The 27882-nt window shown below is 35.7% G+C and overlaps 2 protein-coding genes and 1 long non-coding RNA gene across 3 annotated transcripts in view; all 3 read left to right on the top strand.

The window, feature by feature from the left end:
- Positions 1 to 16314, top strand: part of LOC134803179 (uncharacterized) — a 35670-nt gene extending 19356 nt beyond the window's left edge. The window contains exons 4-6 of the mRNA XM_063775885.1: positions 54 to 227; positions 10126 to 10292; positions 16115 to 16314. Of these exons, the coding sequence (XP_063631955.1) occupies positions 54 to 227; positions 10126 to 10292; positions 16115 to 16264 (491 nt within the window). The 3' untranslated portion in view covers positions 16265 to 16314. The remainder of the gene's footprint in view (positions 1 to 53; positions 228 to 10125; positions 10293 to 16114) is intronic.
- The window catches only part of LOC134803200 (uncharacterized), a 238342-nt gene that overhangs the window by 181957 nt on the left and 28503 nt on the right, over positions 1 to 27882 (top strand). The gene's annotated exons all lie outside the window — the stretch shown is intronic.
- LOC134803147 (uncharacterized) lies at positions 13580 to 25169 on the top strand. Its single transcript, XM_063775856.1, has 3 exons — positions 13580 to 13854; positions 22909 to 23075; positions 23773 to 25169. Exons 2-3 carry the CDS (start codon positions 22914 to 22916, stop codon positions 23938 to 23940), a joined length of 330 nt encoding a protein of 109 aa, XP_063631926.1. The 5' UTR covers positions 13580 to 13854; positions 22909 to 22913; the 3' UTR covers positions 23941 to 25169.

Genomic DNA, 27882 nt, shown 5'->3' with positions numbered 1-27882 from the left:
ATTCGGCAGATCAAAAAAAAATACAGTTTTATATTTGTATTTTTTTATTTCAGATGCATTTTCCCGGACATTCAGCCGCGTGAAGCTAACATACAATCCGCTTTACAGCACCGTTATGAAGTTTTACAACGAGGTTGAGAAGCCTGTAAATTTATTTGAGAAACTTGGCGTGAGAAAATATCTGAAGGTGTACGTCATGGCTTTGAAGCACAGATACCGTCATAGAGGTAGGTTTGCATTTTTATTGTCAATTTCGTCGACGTATCCTTGTTATTTGAGACGACGCATATATGACATATATGTTGCTTTATGACGATTAATAACCTCATTAATCTTGACCACATCGCATACATCGCCTTAGCCAACCTTAGTACATGAAATCAAGGATGAAAATAATTTTCGTCGCTATAAGACAAAACACACGACAGCAAATTGTTGTGTGGCATCTTAATTTTCTCCGCGCCTCCTCGCGAGCGACCGTTACACGGGTTGCTAGCGTAGGTTTGCATACACGGCGGTTCGAACGCGTGTGACCAAATGACCACAGAGTCTCAGGCTTATACGCTTCGTCAAAGTTTCGATTTAAATATAAATACCGAACGGTCTTACAGTCATAAAGGTGTGGGTACCTACTCGTAACACACGGTAACGCCATTATGATATCATGTATGACGATAAGTACAGTCAACATCAATAATAGCAGATGAAGCAATCCAAAAGTATCTGCCACTCAGGAATACTTTTCCAAATAGATATGTATCTCTACATTTTGCGTTCAAAAGTAACAGTATAATTGTTCTACTAATCTACCATATAAGACATTTTAATTTATTGGAGAAAGGTAGATAATTTTGACGTGTAGTCTTCGGTAAAACAAAACATGGACAGGAATTTTATACTCAAGGGAATCAAACAGCTCATATTTTTTTCGATAAAAGGAAAAGGATAAAAAAATAATTTACAAGAACTTACAGGCCTTTTCATTTACCAATCTATCAAAAACAATTCAATTTATCTAAATCAGCTTCAAAATTCGTTTTCTTTTGTTAAAATACTGCCTCTTTATTTCAGGCGTGACCTAACTCATGTTCGCTCGACAGACTTCGATAAGATTTAGAGTATAATTATTTAATAAAGTATTTAAGGTATTTTTACAGCCTCTTTTTCTGTTTGATTTTCCTTTTTGCACGCATCAGTTGTTTCAAATTTAACCCTCTGATGAAATATTTTATTTACACCATTGCACAAAATAAATATCATGTGCGAAATAGTGTTCGTGTGTACTCGAAAAAATGTGTAAAGCATGAATCTTCTCGTTAGATTACACATTGAATGGGCATATTTAATATTTTTTAGGGTTAAACTCTTAGTTTCTCAAATATTGCAATATTCACTTAGGTACTGAGCAATATATGTTTTAATAATATTTCATCCAAATAAAATTATTTATTTGATTGGCTTATTCTCCGTTCATCACTACACCTTAAAAATCAAAGTTCCCCGCCGCGTCTGTCTGTGAGTTTGTTTGTTCGCGATAAACTCAAAAACTACTGAACGGGTTTTAATGCGGTTTTCACATATCAAGATTCTTGAGGAAGGTTTAGGTGTATAATTTGTTAACCCGTGTGAAGCCGGGGCAGATCGCTAGTACATATATCATATGACGTCAATGTATAAGCCTGCCTGAAAGTATTCGCCGACGATACTAACAAATAATCGGCCTAATTCGAACGATACTTATAAGATGCCACACAGCGATACGATACCGATCTGTCAGTTGACTGTGTTTATCTGTGAGTTGTCGTATTAGTAGGTTGAGTAAGGTCATTTAGCATGCACTTTAGTCTCAGGCGATGCCGCTTGGCACGATTGTTCCTTAGGTCAAACAAAGCTGATCTGGCCCGGTAGCCGGGAGGCGAATTTACAAAAGCTATACTATTTCAGTCACGACTCAGATTTTAATAGGTGAGCTTTTGTTTATGCATATTACTTGACAATATCTATACCGTTTCGGTAAAAAGTAGTCACTGAAATGGATCAGCTTTTTGCATACATATTTTCAAATATTATTCACGCCAAAACCTAGTCGAGTTTAGTAAGTTCAGGCACGTTTGAATGTGATATCTAAATTTTAATAATACTCATTTACTCAAATGGTTTAGATTTTGTCGCGATATATTTAAACATTAATGCTCTCACAATAACTAGTCGAGCAGAGTCTCGCCATCATTATTCAATATTATTCATCGAGTATTATTTGTACGACACTAAAGTTCACTGAATATTGATTTCAACAATTATTTTTTTACCAAATTACTTTTCACCTAGTATTCATGTAAATTGCCAAAAAAGTAGTTTAGGTTAGTTTGATCTGCAACCTCCAAGAAAACGAAATGTTGCTGGAAAAGTGGGTTAGGTTAGGTTAGAACTGCGACCCCCAAGAAAACGAACTGTTACCAAAAATGTGGGTTAGGTTAAGTTAGAACTGCGACCCCAGGAAAATGAACTGTTGCCAGAAAAGTCGTTCTATGTAAAAAAAAAGTCGGTTCGCTGTTTGGTCGTAGTTCACCTAACACGCTCTTCCTCGCTTCGCTCGTCGTCTCACCTATCTTGACTCAGTGAAATCTGTCAAATGACTATACGATATCGTATTAATAAATATCTAGCAAGTTGAATGATTTGACCAAAGAAATGTACTCCAAACGTTGTACACATAGTAATAATCTACTTAACAATAATTCTATAAAGTAAAACGTTGTCATGATGAAAATTTGGCGAATGTTGATTGCCAAAGTAAATCATCTGCGAAAAGTCGTCTGGCAAGTGAAATTCGGACAATAAAACTTCGGAGAAAAGTCAGAACACCGTAGTAAATCATGGTCCTTAAATAAATCATCTACTTCGTTATGTAATAATGTATTATAAAATACAGTCGACTTATAATTGTATTACGATTTCACATTAAACATGTCCTAATAAGAAATCTCAACTGATCTAGTTCTTAAATGAAAAAAAAAAATAGGCATTTTTAAGTAATTAGCACGAACGGTAATTAATATAATACAATCGGAGTCATTACTAAAATATTATTCAAGTTTAGATCGCAACAAACTAGCATTTGTAGCAACAATATCCATATTAATTTAGCCAACAAAGTCTATACGATTTCAGTAAATTTCTGTACTGTAATGGATTAGGGTTTGGTCAAGTTTTGTCCAAACAAAAGCTAATCCAATTCAGTTCGCATCTGGACCTTATCAGTATAGGCTTTGTAAATTCGCAGGGAGATCGTACCATGCAGACCCCCCCAAAACGGGGGGGGGGGGTGAAAGGGTCGGCTTCCCAGGTCCAATCTATGCTATATTCCTTCCTAGTCTTAGCAACTAGGGCAAGTTATATATCATTTTCGTATAATTTAGGGACGGGGAATTCATTTTCGAAATAATTTTTATACCTTTTCATACAAAAAAAAATTTAGTACAAAAACTGAAAATGTTATGTAATGTTTTCTGACAATTTTGGATGTTACAATCACTGTGTGGCGATTTCCACTAAATAAAAAATGGGACGACGTAGCCCATGTATTTTTTATTCAGAAAAATATTACTTTAGTATGTAGGCATTCATACATTTTTTCGTAATAAAAAAATAATTTATAGCGCGTGGCGGTAACGATTTCCATACAAATGGAACTATGCCCAAAGTCAAAGATTAAAAATGTTTACTAAAACACTGAATTTGGCATTTTATAAGTTTAAATATAATGTTTTAATTATTTTTCCATGCGTTTTTGCCCTTGTTTGGTACAAATTTGTTGTTTTTATTTTTATTCCATACAAACCTTCTCCCCCCCATTTCCTCCCTTAAGGGTAGATATTTTTAAATTTGTTTTTATAACTAACTTATACCTTTTGTAATTAATCGATGTTCAAACTTTTAGGTTAAAATGTTCAGTAGTTTAGGATCTACATGTGTTTGAGCTAAAGAGATTCTATTTCAAAATATCCCATATCATTATAATATTTATAGTATCTAACAAAACTCTGCTTACTTCCAGACATCATACAATCTAAACCCCTGAAGATATGAAGCTGAAATTTTCAACATCAATTAAATGCGACAGGTTTAAGTTTAAGATAAAATAAAATTTTATAAAATCAACCCTTAAGGGGGGGAAATGGGGGAGAGAAAATTTGTATGGAAGAAAAATAAAAACAACAAATTTGTACCAAAAAAGGGCAAAACCGCATAGAAAAATTATTAAAACATTATAATTAAACTTTTAAAATGCCAAATTCAGTGTTTTAGTAAACATTATTAATCTTTGACTTTAGGCATAGTTCCATTTCTATGGAAATCGTTACCGCCACGCGCTATAAATTATTTTTTATTACGATAAAATGTACGAAGGCCCATGGTATAATAATATACTCCGCCTGGTACTCCATTCCGAGATTCGCGTATGACCTAACTGACACGCGCCTACGTCATCATGCTGTTTACAGGTTCTCAAACTTTGAAATGTGGGAGAATTTTAACCAACGGTGAAAATTATTTTAACGGCATTAATTTTAAGTTATTTATGTAGAAACATAGTAAAATAAAACAAATCTAATGTATTAAATTAAACTTTATTTATCTATACAAGACAAACGTTTAAAAAACTAATTCACAGTTACACATTAATTACCAAGCTTACGACGTGAAAAGTTTGGAAAACACTGCGACTGCTGACACTGAGCGAGAAGGAAATAACAATTAACACGCGTTCGACAAGGATGACGGTCAGGGCATGAAGTTATCTAGATCCGAATTGTCAAATGTCCACAGCGCTATCCTGTGTTGCCAGTAGTATAAACAGAATTACCCGAAAGTCTGAAATTTCTTTCGTGAATCGGAGGATATTGCTAACGAGTAATTAAAAATGACGTGTTATTGTAAAATTTAAGGCGCTCTTATACTCGAGTTTTACGTTTTCAAGGGGGTGAAGCAGACGCGTGGTAGAGCGGGCAGGCGGGCCCCCGCGCGGCGCACCGCACCATCCCCGCGCAGCACGTCTACGTCCTTATTCTGACGACATCGGTATTCTGAATTGTCAGTTCCGGGATTTTTAGTTCGGCAATTAATATTGAATAAGATTTATTAGTAAATTCGAATTTTGATGAGTATTTAATGAAATTAAAAACCGGACAAGTGCGAGTCGGACTCGCCCACCGAGCCCGCCGAGGGTTCCGTACCTTTTAGTATTTGTTGTTATAGCGGCAACAGAAATACATCATCTGTCATCTGTATCACGGTTCGTGAGATACAGCCTGGTGACAGACGGACGGACAGCGGAGTCTTACTAATAGGGTTCCGTTTTACCCTTTGGGTAGGGAACCCTAAAAATGGTAAGTACGACGGTGAGTGTACCTAAATAATTATTAATTATATACAATATGAGTGTATACTTGACTGATCATGTTTTTGTAAAAAGCGATTTCGACTGGCAAAACATATTATTTTTTGGCAACCGGGTTTTTTAACCTAATTAGACCCCGCTGAATCCGACATTGCCGGTTGCTTGATCGAATTCTTGACTGGAAGTGAGATAGTTGATATTAAAGGTCCCTTTTTTTAGTTTTTCGTAAATAACTCTTAAACGGTGGCGCATGGCAAAAAATTTTCTGAAATATAAGTAATCTGCATAAAATTGCCTACAAGAAAGATTCCGTACAATTTTTCGCTAGGATCAATATTCAAAGAGATATTAAGGCGGGAAAGTTAATTATAGTCACTTCTAAGGTCTCTTTTTTTAGTTTTTCGTAAATATCTCGTAAACGGTGGCCAATAAAAAAAAATTGTTAAACGTTAATAATCTACACAACATTTTCAATAAAAAAAGATTCAGTACATTTTTAGCAGGGATCAATATTTAAAAAGATAATAAAGAGGGAAAGTTAATTATAATAAATTCTAAGGTTCCTTGTTTTTATTTTTTCTCTCACTCACTCTCATAGCAAAAACAAATTTTACACAAATAATAAACATAAAATTTCCTACAAGAAACATGTAGAACACTTTTCGCTAGGATTAATATTTAAAAAGACAAAGCATCCGGTAAGTCAATTATAATCAATTTTAAAGTCCCTTTTTAGTTTTTTGTAAATAACTCGTAAACGGTGTCCCATAGCAAAATAGGTTTTTATGAATAAATAATCTCCATAAAATTTTCTGCAAAAAACATCTGAACACTTTTCTCTAGGATCAATATTTAAAACGATATTAAAGGAAGAAAGTTAATCGTAAAGTCGCTTTTTTTCGTAAATAACTCGTAAAAAATATTATACATAAATATTGAACATAAAATTGTCCACAAAAAAGGTTTTGTACACTTTTTCGCTACGATCAATATTTAATGAGGTTATAAGGGGGTAAGTTAATTATAATCAATTTCCAGGTCCCTATTTTAAGTTTTTCGTAAATGACTCGTAAACGGTGGCCCATAGCAAAATAGGTTCTGAATGTTAATTAACCCCCCTTGGCTAAAAAGTGGCCTCCATGTTTAAAATTCATTTGTTTACGTAAGATGTCCGTCTTTGGGTCACGAATTTACATGTGTGTACCAAATTTCAACTTAATTGGTCCAGTACTTTTGAAGAAAATGGGCTGTGACAGACGGACAGACAGACAGTCGCACGAGTGATCCTATAAGGGTTCCATTTTTTCCTTTTAAGGTACGGGACCCTAAAAACTAAAAAAAGTGACATGTGAATTGATTGTAATGAACTTTTTTAATAATGAACTTTTTCCTTTAATATCGTTTTAAATATTGATCCTAGAGAAAAGTGTTCAGATGTTTTATGCAGGAAATTTTATGTAGATTATTTATTAATAAAAACCTATTTTGCTATGGGACACCGTTTACGAGTTATTTACAAAAAACTAAAAAGGGACTTTAAAATTGATTGTAATTAACTTACCGGCTGCTTTGTCTTTTTAAATATTGATCCTAGCGAAAAGTGTTCTACATGTTTTTTGTAGGAAATTTTATGTTTATTATTTATGTGTAAGATTTGTTTTTGCTATGAGTCATACTTTTCAAATTATTAACGAAAAAATAAAAACAAGGAACCTTAGAATTTATTATAATTAACTTTCCCTCTTTATTATCTTTTTAAATATTGATCCTTGCTAAAAATGTACTGAATCTTTTTTATTAAAAAAATTGTGTAGATTATTAATGTTTACAACATTTTTTTTATATTGGCCACTTTTACGAGTTTGATAGTAAAGGGACCTTTAATATCAAATATCTCACTTCCAGTCAAGAATTCGATCAAGCAACCGGATTCAGCGGGGTCTAATTAGGTTAAAAAACCTGGTTGCCAAAAAGTAGTATGTTTTGCCAATAGAAATCGATTTTTACAAAAATGTGACCAGTCTAAATTATTCAATTTGATTAATTTTATAGCCTTTTAAAATATGTTTACACAATTTATCAATCGTGACTGAATTCCGGATTGGTTAGATGGGTGTGTGCCTTTGCTGCCCAACTTGTTATAAAATGACAATATGACGGACTAATGTCTGAAATGTCACCGTATTTAAGAATTATTTTGCTTTTCTTCGTAAGTATGTTGAAAAACATTGTGTGTATAACATATTTGCGTATTTATACTGTGATTACCCATTTTATGAAACGTCCGCTAAACTAGCACAGGTCCGACGCTGACAGTGGTCACGGGCGTACTGGCGTGAGGAATAGGCGCAAGGTATTGCCGCGTAGGGTGTAATTTAGTAGGCAAAATGTTGAATTCATCAAATGATGAATGAAAAAATTAACGTATCGATAAAAGGACAAGCAATAATGAAGATTTACTTAAAAGCTATCGACTGAAGTAAGTTTCATATACATTTTCGTCCTAGTACTTCTAACATAAGGAAATAAAGACAGTGTTAGGCATGTTTTCAACTTAAGATTCTATCGAGAAAATAATGAGCCGTCGTGTTTCTGACAAGCAATAACGTAGTTCAAGGACTGAAGTTATACATACTAGAAAATAATGCATGAAATCCTTGTAAAAGTCTGTAAATATGGTGACAAAAAAGTGCATTTTACTACACACCGCGCCTTAAGCTAAAATACATATAAATGAAAATTATAAAATTATAAAGAAATATTTTAACTTATTAACCATAGGTATAATGTACCCATGTAACATGTTATGTTGAAATAAAGTGGCAATGTTATTGTGACGTAATCGCGTGTCACTCTGGGAATGGAAGACCATGTTTTATTAGACCATGCGAAGGCCTACTATAAAGTGATATTTTTCTGAATAAAGAATACATGGGCTACATCGTTCTATTTTTTTATTTAGTACAAATCGCCACACTGTGATTGTAACATCCAAAATTGTCACAAAAAATTACATAACAATTTCATTTTTTGTACAAAAATATATTTTTTTGTATGGAAAGGTATAATAATTGTTTCGAAATGAATTGCCCGTCCCTAAATTATACGAAAATGATATGTAACTTGCCCTAGTTGTTAAGACTAGGAAATAATATAGCATTGATTGGACCTGGGGAGCCGACCCTTTCACCCCCCCTTTTTGGGGGGTCTGCACGGTAAGGAACAATCGTGCCAAGCGGCATCGCCTGAGACTAAAGTGCATGCTGTTCCATACATTTGTGTTCCTTACTAAACCTACTATATCAAATTAGGCATTTTTCAAATTAGGCCGGATGTTTATGTAAACCAATGAAATTTATTTCTATATGAAGTTTATTGGGGAACATTTACTGATTACGAAAATCTGAATTAGGTATAGGTAATATATATTTCCAGGTAGACACGATATATATGACTTATAAAAAAAAATCTACAGTGAAATTACTAAATTTATATTTACACTAGATAAGGTAGATTGCATACATTACTAATAAATTAATATGGCCGATCACGATCAGCATTATTATTATCATTAGGTAAGTTATTAATATAATTGAGCAATCATTAGAAATTAACATGAACGAAAATGGATCTACATTCGACCCAATTTCTGATCAAACTGTTATTTGAATATTAAATTAATACGCCAATATGGCGATAGAATAGATTATTAACCACAAAGGTAGTTACCTCTATAATATCACTTAATTCAGGCCATTGTTAAAATAAATCAGCTAATATTTTCTACTAAAAGGAGGCTTGGTTCTTCTCTCACTGTGCAAAAATTAAAAAAAGGTAATACGAACGAGGTCAGAAGTGTGTTAATTTTATGGTTTCCTGCAAAATTGGCTCAAATACATTGGTATCATGGAAGTCGGTCAAATACTGCGGCGGTGTCTTTCTTTCTGTTATCTATAATAAGCGCATACGTTCAGTGTGAAACAGACATATTCTCTTTGTCAAAATCTCAACAAGCACAATACCGCAGAGTAATTCTCAGCTTATAGTCCATTCCTCTCTGTATTCGGCGATCATAATATTCAGGCTATACTCGTAAGCATTGTCGGACGCTTCTTTATGTTTGACCATTCATTTCTATTGCCTCGCTTTGCATACATCGATTCCTTTTCTGCCATAAAACTAGCATAATATTATGCCTTTTTTTTTATTTGTCGTAGGTTTCGTTGATTCGGCAGGTTTCTATGAAGATAGGTGTAATGATATCTAGTTTATTTGCTGCGCGTAGTGACTTTGAGTTGATGGCTGATGAAATATTTAGATCTGACAGAATTGGAACCTTTCATTACACATAGTGTTTGTTTGCGATCGATTAACCACCATTAAGATTGTCGCGCAAATAAATTGATAAGATAAGATAAAGATGAAAGATATTTATTCGTGACGATCACTAAACATGTACGAACATGTACAGACAACAATAGCAAGTAAAGAAGAAATCATAAGTGTGCATCACGAAATTGTCCCAACTCAGCATAATGCCAGCAGCGCTGGTCTTCCGTAGGGCCCATTCGGTTGGACTTTCTCCCGTACAAATTGGACTTAATCTCATTCCTTTAATTTGATAATGTTGAGCTGATGTAAAATTCTGCCGACTTGATTTATCTGCTTCTGTTGCCTACCCTTTTCCAACCTTCCTATCCCTCTAAGCTCCTAAACCTTTCCAGGTATAGGAGCCGAGCTGCTCAAAGCTGCGTTCCCTTTAGCGGCCAGCGGCTTTATACCAGCTGTAACCGGCATTATCGCAACCGGACACATGCAGAAGGAGGCAGAAAAGCTGGGCTTCCAAAAATTCAATGAGATATATTATGTTAGGTATCTTATTAATAATGAGGTAAGTCTTAATTTATTTTTTTCTATAATTGAATAATTTTTACTTTCATTCATAGAATAGGTAATAAGATAGGATTGGATGCATTTAGATAGTTTGTCTATAAACTAGAATATGGTGTAGCTAACACTGTGCTAGTGAAAATCTTTAGACGCCATTTTCTCAAAATGGTGCTTATGTGGGTTAACACATTATTGCTTTTCAGCATCCATATGAAATCCATTAAGCTATTAAGTACCTAATTATTTACATATTTGATGAAAATGAATGGTTTAATTTTTTTTAAAGCGATCCGTTAATGGGATGCTAACAAAACGGAGTTTAAAATACGTAGTAGTTAGGCTATGGATAGGTATTAAAAGATTGAATAAAAAAAAATATTCTCGCATTTTAGTCTTATACAGGGTGGAAAGGCACGACGATCCTTCCCGGAAGTATTAGGTCGTTTAAGTGATACAGAGACGATTGGTAATGGTAAGAATCGTTAATTGAGTAAAAAATAAAAATAGCAAATTTACTACTTTTTAACTGTGGTGACAACCCTATAGCACGTGCACATCACGGCTATAGATTAAGGATCTCCGTCGGGAAAGCTCGGGACTTTACACTTTTTTCCGATCGTTGACAGAATCGCAATGATGTATGAATGACGCATAAATGTCAAATAAAACAAATGAATGCAAAAATATTACAATTTTATTACTTTCTTAGATAATTACTTTTTGCCAATATTTAACACTATCTTCTCTTCACATACGGTGTTCAAATGTACCTCCGTGTCTTACAACGCCGCCGCAGCCCGTGCCCGAGTATGTCGATGCACATGCGATAGTGTATGCTCTTCGTCATTTTTCCTCCGCAGATTGTCCTCCGCAGAAAGCACCAATTAGCATTTGTCTCATTTCGTCCGCAGTTTCACATTCCGTTTGGTACACCATATCTTTTACACAGCCCCACAAATTTAAATAACCACGAGCATCTAACAACGGCATTTTTATTTGAAGAATATGACATTAAATAAGTAAAGGTATTGCCGCGTAGGGTGTAATTTAGTAGGCAAAATGTTGAATTCATCAAATGATGAATGAAAAAATTAACGTATCGATAAAAGGACAAGCAATAATGAAGATTTACTTAAAAGCTATCGACTGAAGTAAGTTTCATATACATTTTCGTCCTAGTACTTCTAACATAAGGAAATAAAGACAGTGTTAGGCATGTTTTCAACTTAAGATTCTATCGAGAAAATAATGAGCCGTCGTGTTTCTGACAAGCAATAACGTAGTTCAAGGACTGAAGTTATACATACTAGAAAATAATGCATGAAATCCTTGTAAAAGTCTGTAAATATGGTGACAAAAAAGTGCATTTTACTACACACCGCGCCTTAAGCTAAAATACATATAAATGAAAATTATAAAATTATAAAGAAATATTTTAACTTATTAACCATAGGTATAATGTACCCATGTAACATGTTATGTTGAAATAAAGTGGCAATGTTATTGTGACGTAATCGCGTGTCACTCTGGGAATGGAAGACCATGTTTTATTAGACCATGCGAAGGCCTACTATAAAGTGATATTTTTCTGAATAAAGAATACATGGGCTACATCGTTCTATTTTTTTATTTAGTACAAATCGCCACACTGTGATTGTAACATCCAAAATTGTCACAAAAAATTACATAACAATTTCATTTTTTGTACAAAAATATATTTTTTTGTATGGAAAGGTATAATAATTGTTTCGAAATGAATTGCCCGTCCCTAAATTATACGAAAATGATATGTAACTTGCCCTAGTTGTTAAGACTAGGAAATAATATAGCATTGATTGGACCTGGGGAGCCGACCCTTTCACCCCCCCTTTTTGGGGGGTCTGCACGGTAAGGAACAATCGTGCCAAGCGGCATCGCCTGAGACTAAAGTGCATGCTGTTCCATACATTTGTGTTCCTTACTAAACCTACTATATCAAATTAGGCATTTTTCAAATTAGGCCGGATGTTTATGTAAACCAATGAAATTTATTTCTATATGAAGTTTATTGGGGAACATTTACTGATTACGAAAATCTGAATTAGGTATAGGTAATATATATTTCCAGGTAGACACGATATATATGACTTATAAAAAAAAATCTACAGTGAAATTACTAAATTTATATTTACACTAGATAAGGTAGATTGCATACATTACTAATAAATTAATATGGCCGATCACGATCAGCATTATTATTATCATTAGGTAAGTTATTAATATAATTGAGCAATCATTAGAAATTAACATGAACGAAAATGGATCTACATTCGACCCAATTTCTGATCAAACTGTTATTTGAATATTAAATTAATACGCCAATATGGCGATAGAATAGATTATTAACCACAAAGGTAGTTACCTCTATAATATCACTTAATTCAGGCCATTGTTAAAATAAATCAGCTAATATTTTCTACTAAAAGGAGGCTTGGTTCTTCTCTCACTGTGCAAAAATTAAAAAAAGGTAATACGAACGAGGTCAGAAGTGTGTTAATTTTATGGTTTCCTGCAAAATTGGCTCAAATACATTGGTATCATGGAAGTCGGTCAAATACTGCGGCGGTGTCTTTCTTTCTGTTATCTATAATAAGCGCATACGTTCAGTGTGAAACAGACATATTCTCTTTGTCAAAATCTCAACAAGCACAATACCGCAGAGTAATTCTCAGCTTATAGTCCATTCCTCTCTGTATTCGGCGATCATAATATTCAGGCTATACTCGTAAGCATTGTCGGACGCTTCTTTATGTTTGACCATTCATTTCTATTGCCTCGCTTTGCATACATCGATTCCTTTTCTGCCATAAAACTAGCATAATATTATGCCTTTTTTTTTATTTGTCGTAGGTTTCGTTGATTCGGCAGGTTTCTATGAAGATAGGTGTAATGATATCTAGTTTATTTGCTGCGCGTAGTGACTTTGAGTTGATGGCTGATGAAATATTTAGATCTGACAGAATTGGAACCTTTCATTACACATAGTGTTTGTTTGCGATCGATTAACCACCATTAAGATTGTCGCGCAAATAAATTGATAAGATAAGATAAAGATGAAAGATATTTATTCGTGACGATCACTAAACATGTACGAACATGTACAGACAACAATAGCAAGTAAAGAAGAAATCATAAGTGTGCATCACGAAATTGTCCCAACTCAGCATAATGCCAGCAGCGCTGGTCTTCCGTAGGGCCCATTCGGTTGGACTTTCTCCCGTACAAATTGGACTTAATCTCATTCCTTTAATTTGATAATGTTGAGCTGATGTAAAATTCTGCCGACTTGATTTATCTGCTTCTGTTGCCTACCCTTTTCCAACCTTCCTATCCCTCTAAGCTCCTAAACCTTTCCAGGTATAGGAGCCGAGCTGCTCAAAGCTGCGTTCCCTTTAGCGGCCAGCGGCTTTATACCAGCTGTAACCGGCATTATCGCAACCGGACACATGCAGAAGGAGGCAGAAAAGCTGGGCTTCCAAAAATTCAATGAGATATATTATGTTAGGTATCTTATTAATAATGAGGTAAGTCTTAATTTATTTTTTTCTATAATTGAATAATTTTTACTTTCATTCATAGAATAGGTAATAAGATAGGATTGGATGCATTTAGATAGTTTGTCTATAAACTAGAATATGGTGTAGCTAACACTGTGCTAGTGAAAATCTTTAGACGCCATTTTCTCAAAATGGTGCTTATGTGGGTTAACACATTATTGCTTTTCAGCATCCATATGAAATCCATTAAGCTATTAAGTACCTAATTATTTACATATTTGATGAAAATGAATGGTTTAATTTTTTTTAAAGCGATCCGTTAATGGGATGCTAACAAAACGGAGTTTAAAATACGTAGTAGTTAGGCTATGGATAGGTATTAAAAGATTGAATAAAAAAAAATATTCTCGCATTTTAGTCTTATACAGGGTGGAAAGGCACGACGATCCTTCCCGGAAGTATTAGGTCGTTTAAGTGATACAGAGACGATTGGTAATGGTAAGAATCGTTAATTGAGTAAAAAATAAAAATAGCAAATTTACTACTTTTTAACTGTGGTGACAACCCTATAGCACGTGCACATCACGGCTATAGATTAAGGATCTCCGTCGGGAAAGCTCGGGACTTTACACTTTTTTCCGATCGTTGACAGAATCGCAATGATGTATGAATGACGCATAAATGTCAAATAAAACAAATGAATGCAAAAATATTACAATTTTATTACTTTCTTAGATAATTACTTTTTGCCAATATTTAACACTATCTTCTCTTCACATACGGTGTTCAAATGTACCTCCGTGTCTTACAACGCCGCCGCAGCCCGTGCCCGAGTATGTCGATGCACATGCGATAGTGTATGCTCTTCGTCATTTTTCCTCCGCAGATTGTCCTCCGCAGAAAGCACCAATTAGCATTTGTCTCATTTCGTCCGCAGTTTCACATTCCGTTTGGTACACCATATCTTTTACACAGCCCCACAAATTTAAATAACCACGAGCATCTAACAACGGCATTTTTATTTGAAGAATATGACATTAAATAAGTAAAGTTCAATGAAAATTTAATTTCAAACATCAGACGTCTTGTCTATTTCCTACCACGCAAGAAGGTTTGTTAGTTAGGTATTCAAGAAGTATTTATTCTTGATTTATTCTTATGATTTCATTTTTGCAAGTTCATTTGGTGCATCTAACACAACCTACTTGTAATTTTTACAAGCTTTTATTTAGTATCACCTGACCGTTGTCTGTCTGTCTGTCTGTCTGTCTGTGTGTAATCAAAACTTGCAAGTTAAATTTAATCCACTTCCCGGTTTCCGATTGAGCTGAAATTTTGCATGCATGTATAAATCGGATGACAATGCAATATTATGGTACCATCGAGCTGATCTGATGATGGAGACAGGAGGTGGCCATAGGAATTAACTCTGTGATGAAACAGACAACGTAACCTAATTGTTAGGGGTTTTTAGAATTGTCTCGATGAGTATTAGTTGTCTGTCGTAAGAAAAGTACAGTCAGCGATAAAAGCTTGTACCAAAAATGAAATTTTTGCCAAAAACTTATTTATTATTTTAGATAGGTTCCAATTATTCGAAAATAATTTTGTGAAACGTGTTAAGAAACTAAAACCTTTTTATCAGTCAAGGAAACCAGAGATATTTATAAGATGATTGCGTACTTTTGAGTGGTTGTCAATGTCACCATTTGAACTGTCGTTGTAAACAATATTGTGGTTAGTATTATTAATATTAAGAAATAACATAACTACTTCATTCAAGTATTGAACAAGTGGAACCACTAAGAAAGCGACAATCCTTACCGATTCTTACCGTGTTGTAAGCAGACCTAAAAATGGTTAGATGGCAACAAATTAGCATAATTTCTTGTCGTATACTGATTGTTTACAAGTAAGTTCATTGACCCTGTCACCTGTTAGGGTTAGAACAAAGTAGTTTTTTGCATGGATGTTTAAAAGGCCATAATTTAGAAACGGTTGCCCATATTAACATAGTTTCTATTGAGAAAATATAGAGCTTAGGCTAAACTATCTCCCATTTCCGGAAAGGATCGTCGTGCCTTTCCACCCTGTATACCTCTGTCATAATGCAAACTGCAATAAAGTGGGATTTGCTGCTCTAGTCTAGTCTAAATAAGATCTCTTTGATACGAGAGTTAAGGCTATCGGCAATAAATGGCCCAGTGGATTGCATTGTCCAACGTCTAGGGTCAATCGTTGGTCAATTTATAGAAATACTTTACAGCTTCCCTTCGTTTCACCATAGATCGTGTTCTGGGACACGGGCCTCGGTAACTACGGCGCTGCTCTGATGGCTTATCGTCTGCCGGACGTCGAGGAGATTCCCGAGCTGCAGCCGGCGCGCTCATCCAGATTCCAAGTCATGGAGCCACAAGACGACGAGGAGGATTCGTGACGAAAGATGTTTTGAGGCTAAAATATTTGGACTATTTGTACACTATTTACCTACTCAAAACCTTGTAAAAAATGACTTGTAGTCAGATAAAATTAACAAATTCTTAACATTCTACTTATTTGGTACAAATACATAAGTACTACTTATTTGGTGCAGGGGGGCAATTTAGACTGCGGGATCATTTAAACTAATCGAAATATCTTTCATGTTTTACATTATTAACTAGAGTCATACGAGTACCGTAAAACGGGGTGAAAAGACACGATTTTCAACTTCAAGGATGATTTTCGCCAATAATCCAAATGATAAAAGTAAAAATTTTGATATCATTTTTAGGGTTCCGTACCCAAAGGGTAAAACGGGACCCTATTACTAAGACTTCGCTGTCCGTCCGTCCGTCCGTCCGTCCGTCCGTCTGTCACCAGGCTGTATCTCACGAACCGTGATAGCTAGACAGTTGAAATTTTCACAAATGATGTATTTCTGTTGCCGCTGTAACAACAAATACTAAAAACAGAATAAAATAAAGATTTAAATGGGGCTCCCATACAACAAACGTGATTTTTGACCAAAGTTAAGCAACGTCGGGAGTGGTCAGTACTTGGATGGGTGACCGTTTTTTTTTTGCTTTTTATTTGTTTTTTTTTTTATATGGTACGGAACCCTTCGTGTGCGAGTCCGACTCGCACTTGCCCGATTTTTTGAGTCTTGGTTAGTTCTTAAATTTTGCATTTGTGAAAAAAAATTTTTACCTACCCAATTCTGAGAAAATCAATGAAAACTACCTGTTTTCTCCATGTCCTTAAAACGGGGTCGATAGACACAAGAAAGGGGTGAATAGAAATATTAAGTTTTAGTTGTCATAGGCATCGAATATGGTCATTATTATGTTGATACTCTATTGGCAAATGGTATATATATCTGTTAAACAGCTATTTGACACAAAATTATTTTTACGTGTCTTTTAACCCCCAAGGCGTGTCTTTACACCCCTTTGTCGTATCTAATCACCCCCTATGGCGTAACTGGGGTCTCTATTGTTTCCCAGATAGTTTTAAGTCATAATGTATTATTTGTCCGAATTTTCGTTAGTCATAATTGGTTTTTCTCAGAAACACGTAACTTTTCAGGATTGCCATAAAACAAACCTAATCTAACCTAACCTATCCATAGTATAATCTTACGAAAATCCTGAAAAGTTAATGGTTTCAGTTTTATGACTAACAATAATATGACAAACAATACATTTAGACTTAAAACTTTATGGGAAACAAAGGGACCCCGGCGTAACTGTTCACCCCATATGCGTGTCCACTGACCCCTTTATCACGTAAAATTGCTTGTAATTGGTTTTTTGCAGTGATATTATTTATTATTTACGTACTACAGATACTATATTACCAGGTTACCTTACTTTTACTTAGTTAATGTCAAAACATTTACCGCTAGAACAAAGTTCAGACAGGCTTCATTTCTTACCTCGGCGAGACCTTACTTTACAGTCAAAAAAATCTAACTTTTAGGCAGTTTGATTAAGTTCTTTTGGTACCAATGTAGAGAATAAATAGTCTACTATATACGCATTCCAAAAAATCTAATTTTAGAGATGTACGTTTATAAATATAACAACTTGAAAGAAAAAGTTCAAAATGTCTCTATTCACCTCGCGATTTCTGTTGACCCCGTTTTACGGTATGTCCAGATTGCGAAAAATGTGTTGTGTGTGTTGTGTGTGACTCTAGTGAATAATGTAAAAAATGGAAGATATTTCGATTAGTTTAAATGACCTCGCAGTATAATTTGCCCCCCTGCACTTTAATACCTTTATTTTGGCCAAGCTATGACGATATTACCTAAAGTGCAGTGATTTATTTACACACTGCAGTAGGTCGGCTGGATTTACAGCCATTTTCATTGGTTGGTCACACAAACAATAGGTACATTCGTTACACAACTAATGTAATGAATTTTGTACGATTATAATATAACTAGAGACCCGTTGCGGCGTCGAAACGCCGCTAGAGAATACAGGAATTGAAACGCAGGACTTGGTAAAAACCACTTGTTTGTTAATTTTCTTAAAAATTACTGAACCGATTTGTAATTTTTGAAATCGATTCGTAAACAAAGGAGTTCTGCGCGAGCAAACATTAAAAAAAAGACAGCCGAATTGAGAACCTCCTCCTTTTTTGAAGTCGGTTGAAAATGAAGCCACTTTATCGATAAGAAGTCATTGTCAATAGATAGGTAGGTACTCTATAAACACTCGTTAACCTTTTCGACGCCGTGTCAAACACAAAAGCTGTCACGCTGACGCCACGTCACCGAAGTGTCAAAACTGAAATTGAACTTAATGCATATGCACGTAGGTCTATGTTGCTCTGTGGTCTGTGACCGATTAAGCGGTCTTTGGCATATATTGAACCTACGGTGCGGATATATCAGTCATTGGCGTCCAAAAGGTTAAAAATATATTTTAAACATTGACGATTGAATTGAATATGAATTTGTTTTTTCAATACCTAATCAAAAAAGTTTTCTTTTTTTAAGCTTTTCGACGCCGTGTCAAACACAAAGCTGTCACTCGGACGCCACGTCACCGAAGTGTCAAAACTGAAATTGAACTTTATGCATATGCACGTAGGTCTATGTTGCTCTGTGGTCTGTGACCGATTAATCAGTCTTTAGCGTTGGACCTGCGGTGCCGATATATCGGTCATTGGCGTCCAAAAGGTTAATCTCTGTAATTTCTTTTTCACGATCGGTACTTTTTTTGCACATAAATTTGGTATGCGACCACAAACTCAAGAATGACGACACACTCGAGTAAGTAGCTATTACTATGGAGCGTATTCAGCGGTCAGTAAGAATACCGAACTTTAACTATCCATTGCTGACTATTAGAGGACTCCTATGTATTATATACCTAATGAGAATTTTCATGAATTTTTGCGTTGATTGATTAAGGTCGCAGTGGCTATATAAGGGTCCAATTTAATTTTCACTCGTCAAATAAAAAAACAAACGTTGGAAAATAATTAGAATGTATTGAGATACTAAACAACTAAATTATAGGAAAAAGGAAAACATAGGAACATTGGCAGATACAAACATAGATTACATGGTAAATTTTGTTTTGCTGTAATGTAATTATTTAATTATCCAGGGAGGAAACAGGGAAATACGTTTGTATGGAGCAGCCGCCATCGTGACAACACATACGAATTTCACTTATATTTTTTAGTTCAAAACGAAGAGTTCTGAATTTCCGGTCGGGTATTACCGAGTGCAATTCAGGTCCAGGTCCAGGTCTGGGTCCAGGGCCAGCTCCGCGTCCGAGTCCGGTTGCGGGTCCGAGTCCGGGTCCGGGTCCGAGTCCGGGTCCGGGTCCGAGTCCGGGTCCCAGTCCAAGTCAAAATCGAAATTCGAAATCGCCAAACGTGTACTATGCGTCGTTGAAGAGTTCTGTCCTGATCATCATCAGCAGTTTCACTTCATCAAATGCGACAGTTTTTAATGTAAATGCTTGTTTTTCTGATGAAAATATAAAATTTCTATACGCATGCCTTTAAGATTTGAGGAGTTCCCTCGATTCCTCATGGATCCCATCATCAGAACTCGATCTCGACAAAAATGTGGCTTAAAAACTTAACTTGCTTAACAAATACATATAATGAAGAGGACAAATCGCCAAACGTGGACTATGCGTCGTTAAAGAGTTCTGTTCTGATCATCAGCAGTTCCACTGCATCAAATGCGACAGTTTTTAATGAAAATGCTTGATTTTCTGATGAAAATACAAAAATCTCTATACGAATGCCTTTAAGATTTGAGGAGTTCCCTCGATTCCTCATGAATCCCATCATCGGAATTCGAGCTTGACAAAAATATGGCTTAAAAACTTAAACTGCTTAACAAACATAACGAAGAGGACAAATCGCCAAACGTGAACTATCTATGCGTCGTTGAAGAGTTTCCGTTCTGATCATCATCAGCAGTTTCCACTTTATCAAATGTCACGTTTTTGAATGTATATGCTTGATTTGTTGATTAAAACACAAAAATCATTATATGTATGCCTTTAAGATTTGAGGAGTTTCCTCGATTCGTCATGGATCCCATCATCAGAACTGGGTTTTGACAAAAACGGGACCAATCTGTATGCATTTACATACAATCAAAAAAAGAATTTAATTAGAATTTTTATTAATTTAGAAACATAAAAAAAAACATACAACCGAATTGATAACCTCCTTCTTTGAGATTTGGAAGTCGGTTAATAATTGAAGAAGCGTAAAATAATTGAAGATTCATAATTTGAATTTGGAACCGAAAGTCTATACCTCAAAATTCAAAAGACAACAGAATGAGAGAGAAACAATCCATGTATCCAGTTATTTGCTATTTTAACCTAATTTTGGGGTTCCTTATCTCAGGAGGTAATAACGGAAGCTAAATATAAGATCAATTTATCGCCAGAGATAGAGCACAAAGCTTTTTCTCAGGAACGGATTGGGGGATAAACTTGAAGTTACAATGCGGGTAAGGTATTAAAATATTAAAGTTCCAGGCCATTCCAGTTGATCAAAAAATCTTGGAATTCGACACTGTCAAATTGTTGTTAGGTCCCGAAAAAAGTGACATACTTATATTGTAATACTTACTTAAAAAATCTACACGGAAGGTACCTATTTCCCGTTGACATAGAATCATAAATTTATGCAAAGAAGCAACAAAGTCTTAAAATAAAAGAAGAAATCCAAATCCAAAACCCTTAAAAGTAACTGCAACGGGTGATTTAGAGGTCACTGTAGGTATTTATGTATGTATGCGTGTCTGTGATGCCAAAACGGCTGGACAGATTCCAATAAACGGGTAGCATTATGGGAACCCACAAATACTTTTTACTATTATGCTTATGAATATTTTGCCCGCAAGAAGTTCGGCATCTTCTAGTCTAATAAAAACCGTCCAAGAGCATGTCAGACCTTGCACAGTATAGGGTACTATAGCTTACACCTCTCTACCAAATTTTATTATTGTAGTGCTTATAGTTTCCGAGTAAATCGATTGTGACATACGGGAGGACGGACGGACATAACGAAACTACAGTTCCGCTCCGTTTTTGCCATTTTGGTTACGGAACCCTAAAAAGACATTGTGATTAATTTATTTTTATTTTTATGCAATTTAGTCAATATGCATATGACGTTGTAGTGGCACGGAACCTTCGTTGTACAAATCCAAATCGCACTTCATCGCCTTGTTTTCCCGCAAAATTTAATATGCACGAAAAAGTTTTCATATCAATATTTTTATAAGATACATAATAGAATATAAACAAAATACTACTGACATAATAGTCACGAATAAAAAAGAAATGAGAAGTTGTCACGTTGACACAATAATATTATGATTGTCAATCATTATAAACAAAAAGCAGAATAATTTTTGTATTTTCGTACATGGTAAAGTGTTGCGAATTATATGTTGCCGACTCAAAACGGAATATTTAATCATGCTTAACAGCTTCCTACAGGTTTGAGTTCTATTCATGTATTTTTTATTTTGACATCTTGAGTCAAAACACGATTCACAGGTGACGTTGATTTGGTTTGGTCGGTTAGTGCACAGTAGTTGTTTAATATTCATTTTTTAGCACTTTTTCGTCCAAAAATTAAAAAAGTAAAAGTTTTATGCAACTCTCCAGCATGAGACGAATCTAATGACATATCATTTATCAAAATCGGATCATAACTGTAAATCTGATGGGATGTATAAAATCGGCTTCGCGTAATATATATAAGGATTATTACACAGTAATCACTAAAGAGCTCTTCAAAATCCACACGAGGATTTTTGGTCGTGACTGTAATAATACCTAGGTAAATACGTGCCAGTATATCAGTAATCTCTATCGCAATACTCTGCAAAGTGAGCTCAAACTAACCAAGTTTGAGCTCAGAACTCTGCCAGCTGCGGGTACTGACTCGACTGGTATATTAATTCTGTGTAAAAGTTCAACGGACCCCCTACGAGAAGACTTCTTTAGAAAGGTACTTAAATATTATAAAAAATTACAAAAACTACACATCTTACACCTTGATCGCAGTCTCATGATCAAGATTATGAGTTTGTTTCATCGTAAGTAAAGATGATTTGTCTTTGAGGTTTCGTTTTTGTTGTAGGTCTTGTCAAGGTACTAATTGAAATTAACCGATTTGGTATCTAATATAATAATAAGTAGTAGGTTGTTTTTTGCTGTAACAGCTGCTGCTGTGGACTTCATTGTACGAAAAAACGGTACCGATGTATTCTCAGAAAGTTCCATAGTGTATACCGTGCGACTTACGAGTAGGTACCTACAATCTACATCCTGGGAATTGAAGTATAAGAACAAATTTGCCTCTTACTACATCCTTGCACTTGAGTAGGTTTACCTGAAATTTCCAAGTTTTTTAAATCACATTACTGGTAGAAACTTGTTGAAAAAATTAAAATCAAAACTGAACTGCATGTGCAAAACGCGGTATTTTCACTTTAAGCTTGGATGTGGAGTCGGTAAAATGAGCTTGGATAGTGTAGTAATTAATTTATGATTTGTGGCTTGAGATTCTGCATGAGTGCATCTTGTTCATTTTCAGGGTTTATGAAAGAGATGCTGACAGCGGCTATAGATTTATGCGTGAACGCCCACATTCCCGCCATCTCCGGGATCTTCACCACTAGCCGTTTGCACCAGGTCGCTGAGGAAATTGGTTTTCGCAAGTACCATGAGATATACTACAAGGACTATAAAGTAGATGATAAGGTGAGTGCTTTGAGCATTTAGTAACTGGAGACGCCTTGGCTGTCATTTTCTGTACAAAACAGTCTGCCAATTTTTCCGGGGGAGGGGCACGTCAAATGTATGGCTATTTGTACATGATTTGTAAGTAACGTACAAATAGCCATGTCAGATAAACGTCGGTCCATACAAAAGTTTGCACAATTGTGCAAGGTTTTAGGCAGAGGGGTAAGCCCTTAAAGGCGACTGCGGTTATTAAATGCTCTAAGGGTGAGTGTTATAAAGTAAATATTAGCATATATTGACCAGTCACGCACGTTGTTCTTGGACGAAACGTCTGACGTTATGATGATTGATGGCACACTTAACTCTGCATAAATTTAACTTGTTTTCACACAATGCTCGTAAAAGTTTTAAATATTCTTATTACCACTTAATAAGTAGGAAGATCCCTTTCTTATGTCTCGGCTACAAAAAAAATGCCAGTGCCTATCTATATTTAAGCATTATTTCAAGCAAGTAAAAGTAAGTTGCTACTTATCTTGTTAAAAATGAAGATTGTTTTTTTTTTCAGCCTCATTAGGTATAGATGAAATCAGTATAGTCCCGCGTTTTACTTAACCACTGATTTTGCTGTTTTTTATGTATGATAGCTATATATATATTATTATAATGTATTAATTTTTTAAATTAATATAGATACTATTTATTTTTCTACCAGGTAGCCTTCGAAGACGTTGGCATTGGCAACCATGGGTCAGCATTAATGGCATACCGCATCCCTAATGTGGAGGAACTACAAGAGGTGGAGGTACAGCACTCGTCGCGCTTCAATATCCAGACCCTCGACGAGGGGTCCGAACCCACGCCAATGCCACAAAATGTGTAGGAGGTTGTCTGAAATTAAGCCAAAGTCTACTACCTACTGCCTACTCCACCTAGTCTAAAGGGGCCCACAGATTACCAGTTTGCCGGACGATATCAGCCTGTCAGTTGTTCAGAACTGTCACATTTTGCGTTTAACTGACAGGTTGATATCGTCCGGCGAACTGGTAATGTGTGGGCCCCTTACATGCTTTAATTGACCGCAGAAGACGAGACGTAACATAAAACTGTATATAAAGCAATGTAGAAGTGTTGACAAAATGGTCTAAATAATTTGTCGTTACATAATTTTTGTGAGGGTGTTGTCGACGCGATATAGTTAGTGACTACACCTTTGTAACTCAGAATTCATAGGCCCGAATGGAAACAGGTAACGTTAGAAGACATCGAAAGTGGAAATCATGGGAAAGCATTAGGGCAACATTAAAGGCGTATCGCATACCAAAGGGGGAAAACTACAAGATCTCGAAATATAGCACTCGCCGCGGTTTAGCTTCTCGGCCGTGTAACAAGGGGTCAGAGTTAGTTGTACCATCGTAGACACAACTGACAATTCGTAAACCTTATTAAAAAAGGTCGACCGATGGACAGTTGTTAATAGTGGTGCTGTTTGTACAGCCGACGTATAATAATGGATGTGCAAGTTGTGCAAATATAGTTTCCCATAGCAAATTAAGTGTCCTAGATTTGGCATTGTTAAAAAGTTTCGCATTTTTAGAAACGACAGTATGGTTTTCATTATATAACTAGACTTTTGACCTAATTTTAAACAATAAATCTACGTTTACTTCTACTTATAGATTGTTCAAAGTTTGGTCACAGATCTTGCCTTGTGCTTTATTTCATTCTAATGTTTTTTTAAATGATATTCTACTGAAAAATATATATTGTGAAAGCCTGACCAGGAATATATGATCACGCGCCATGTTGCAGAATTTCACTGAAACTATTTTTTTTCATAATATACCGAACTGTCACCCTTTACATGAGAATAACAGCGCCCACTTGACAATGATCATATTACTGGTCAGGCTTTATATTATGTTGTGATGATAAAAACTGTTATGCGAGTCGCATTGTTTGGCTTTGATTGTTTGTTTAATTGGAATAACAAACGCTTTGCCGGCACTCGTCACGTGTACACAAAATGCGGAATATTCTTGTTTCATGTTAAATTATATCCGGTATTTATTTTGGTTAGTTTTTGAATAAACATGAATGAAAGTGGCGTGACATTGTGTTGTTTTACTGATCGACCTATAAACTAGTTTTGTTCATATTTTAAGTACATATTGAGGAGAAAGGTCTTTATATCCTACTACTCTATTCGCATCGATATAGACAAGCTCTTCACAGCAAGTATGAAAACTTTTCATGGAGAAGAATTGAGTCGCTTAACTTAATTCAAACTCGAGTGGTAAATCCGTCTGTTAGATTATGCGATTTTGATATTAAGAAAAGGTAATAGGGTAGATATTTGCAGAGAGGGTCGAGTGGATTTACCCGGGTTTGAAGTTAAGCGACACAATTTTATTATGAATTTATAAGATAAGTAATCTCATTTTACAATCTGAGAAAACCTTACTCCCAATAAGGCCTGGTTAGTGGTTTCCCTTTTGTGTTGGAAGGACGGATTACAGTCATTTTCGTAAAGTGCCTGGTGCCAATTCTTGGGATTAGGTTTCCGAGCGGATCTAAGAGACTAAGTGAGCCGTGGAAAAATGTCGGGACGGCGCTAGAACGATGACTTACGATTGATCCTTAGAGAATATGTACCTATTATTTTTTTTTTATTGGAAAAAATGTAAATATTTGACCGCAATCTCACCTGATGGTAAGTGCTGATGCAGTCTAGGATGGAACATGCTTACCTAAACGTCATGCTTACCTAATGTCTATTCACTCTCGATTTAAAGAGATCCAAGTTATAGTGGACTGGGAATAGATTTGCAGGAAGTGAATTCCACTCCTTAGCCGTTCGCATGATAAAGCTGGATGCATAGCGCTTAGTACGAATCAGTGACAGAGTAACGACGTAAGGGTGAAATGAAACGCAAGTCCGCGTCTAGTCCCAAGGTGGCAGAACGGAGATGGGGGGATTATGTAATCCCATCGCACACTCCCCGAAATGTATCCTGTAGAATACCGATGAACAAGCTACCTTTCTACGGTGTTCAAGGCTATGCATGCAGTCTAGCCTCTACCAATCCCGCGTCTCCAATGTATTATGTTGGTGGATTGGCAAAACCTGCCGAAGGTCTCCAATCTCTCAGGTGTACCACTGCCCCTGTTTGTCCCAAACTTCCGCTCCGTAACTTTGTTTAACATAGAATTAGACCTTTTTATTATTGCTACAAATTTTACGACCCAACTGGACAACTCGCGTGTCCTTAAAAAGAATTTTACGATATGGCAGTAAAACTGTAATCGTAGGACGTCGAATGGTAGCAATTTGGATCGTTCTATCTTCGGCAGTTAAACGCTACAGGTGTTGCCCGTTGGCAGGGAATTAAATTTTAAATTGCTAATTTGGGTGGCTATCGACTTGCTATCGCTTTGCTCTGTAATTTGGTTCGTGCAATGAGTTAGTGAAAAGGGAGTTCCGTATCGCGAGGGTTCTAACGTTTGACGGGGTTAGTTTCAGATTGGTAGAAAAGCGACTGGCCACAGTTCAAAAGGCGTATTGTGACTGTAACAACAGGTTATAAAATTTGATAAAGATTTGTTATGGATATGATCTGTTAGTGGAAGGTCAGATGGCAGTCGCTTTCGTAAGAACTAGTGGCTACGCCAAACCTTGGGATTAGTTGTCAAGCAGACCCCAGACTCCCATGAGCCGTGGCAAAATGCCGGGATAACGCGAGGAAGAAGAGAAGAGATATGATCTGTTAGTGTTACAAGTTCTGTTTCTGGATGAAGAAATGTCATTTTTGACATAGACAGATCATATCTATAACAAATCCAGGTCAAATTCATAACCTGTAGCAATCAGAAACGCTTCCAGGGCAAAGTCACGCCCCCCGTACGCGGCGACAAGTATCCAGCTTCGTCAAAATGGGACATTAAATAAATAGGTAAGTACGTTTCTTTGTTCGTTTGAAGTCACCTGTATAATTTTATTATTCAATTAAGACTAGGAACAAAGTTGAGGTATTACATTACAACTCGTAAAGATAGTATCGTCTTAAATTGAAAAGCCTATCGTTGCACCGGCAACTTACTAAGTACCCTATTGCGATAGGCGCTTTGTAACAAAGTTTTTTAATGAAGCCTCAAAGTCCCTTTCATAAAAATAACTTATTAAATTTAACTTTGGCGTAGATTCGTATCTGGGCCTCATTATAATTACTGCTAAGGCGATAGACTTGACACTTTGAATGAATCGGTATTAAAACAGCATCTTATTATCACCATCGTCATCAATGGGTATTGTGTCATTGATAGGTGATAGTCGCCTTGTGTACAATTTTGCACTTTGGTTTCGAAGGGATATCAAGAAACAAACACCGAGTTTAATAATAAACAACTAATATTGGCTCTGGCTGAAATAAAACTACACACAAAATTTAGTCTCCAAAATATAAAAACCGAACAAGTGCGAGTCGGACTCGCCCACCGAGGGTTCCGTACTTTTTAGTATTTGTTGTTATAGCGGCAACAGAAATACATCATTTGTGAAAATTTCAACTTTCTAGCTATCACGGTTCGTGAGATGCCTGGTGACAGATAGACGGACAGTCGAGTCTTACGGCTCGATTCGGAAAATGAATTAGATTTCTACTAGACTTCAACAAGTTACGATACGGATAATTTAAAGATATTTGTAAGATAGATATGTCAAATTTGACGTTTCCGCGATTCTGGAAGTCCTCTTGAACGATTTCGATAAGTTATGACTTAGATATCCAAGTCACATCTAGTCGATATCTAATGTAGATCTAGTTGA

Source organism: Cydia splendana, chromosome 2, assembly GCF_910591565.1.
Source record: "Cydia splendana chromosome 2, ilCydSple1.2, whole genome shotgun sequence".
Classification (NCBI taxonomy): domain Eukaryota; kingdom Metazoa; phylum Arthropoda; class Insecta; order Lepidoptera; family Tortricidae; genus Cydia; species Cydia splendana.
This window is presented reverse-complemented; position numbering and strand designations above follow the sequence as displayed.

What these genes read in the sequence shown, in the direction of transcription:
- LOC134803147 (XM_063775856.1), top strand. Translation starts at nt 22,914, where the DNA reads ATGAAAGAGATGCTGACAGCGGCTATAGATTTATGCGTGAACGCCCAC. An exon ending in ACTATAAAGTAGATGATAAG is followed by an intron (nt 23,076 to 23,772) that starts GTGAGTGCTTTG and finishes TTTTTCTACCAG; the next exon opens with GTAGCCTTCGAAGACGTTGG.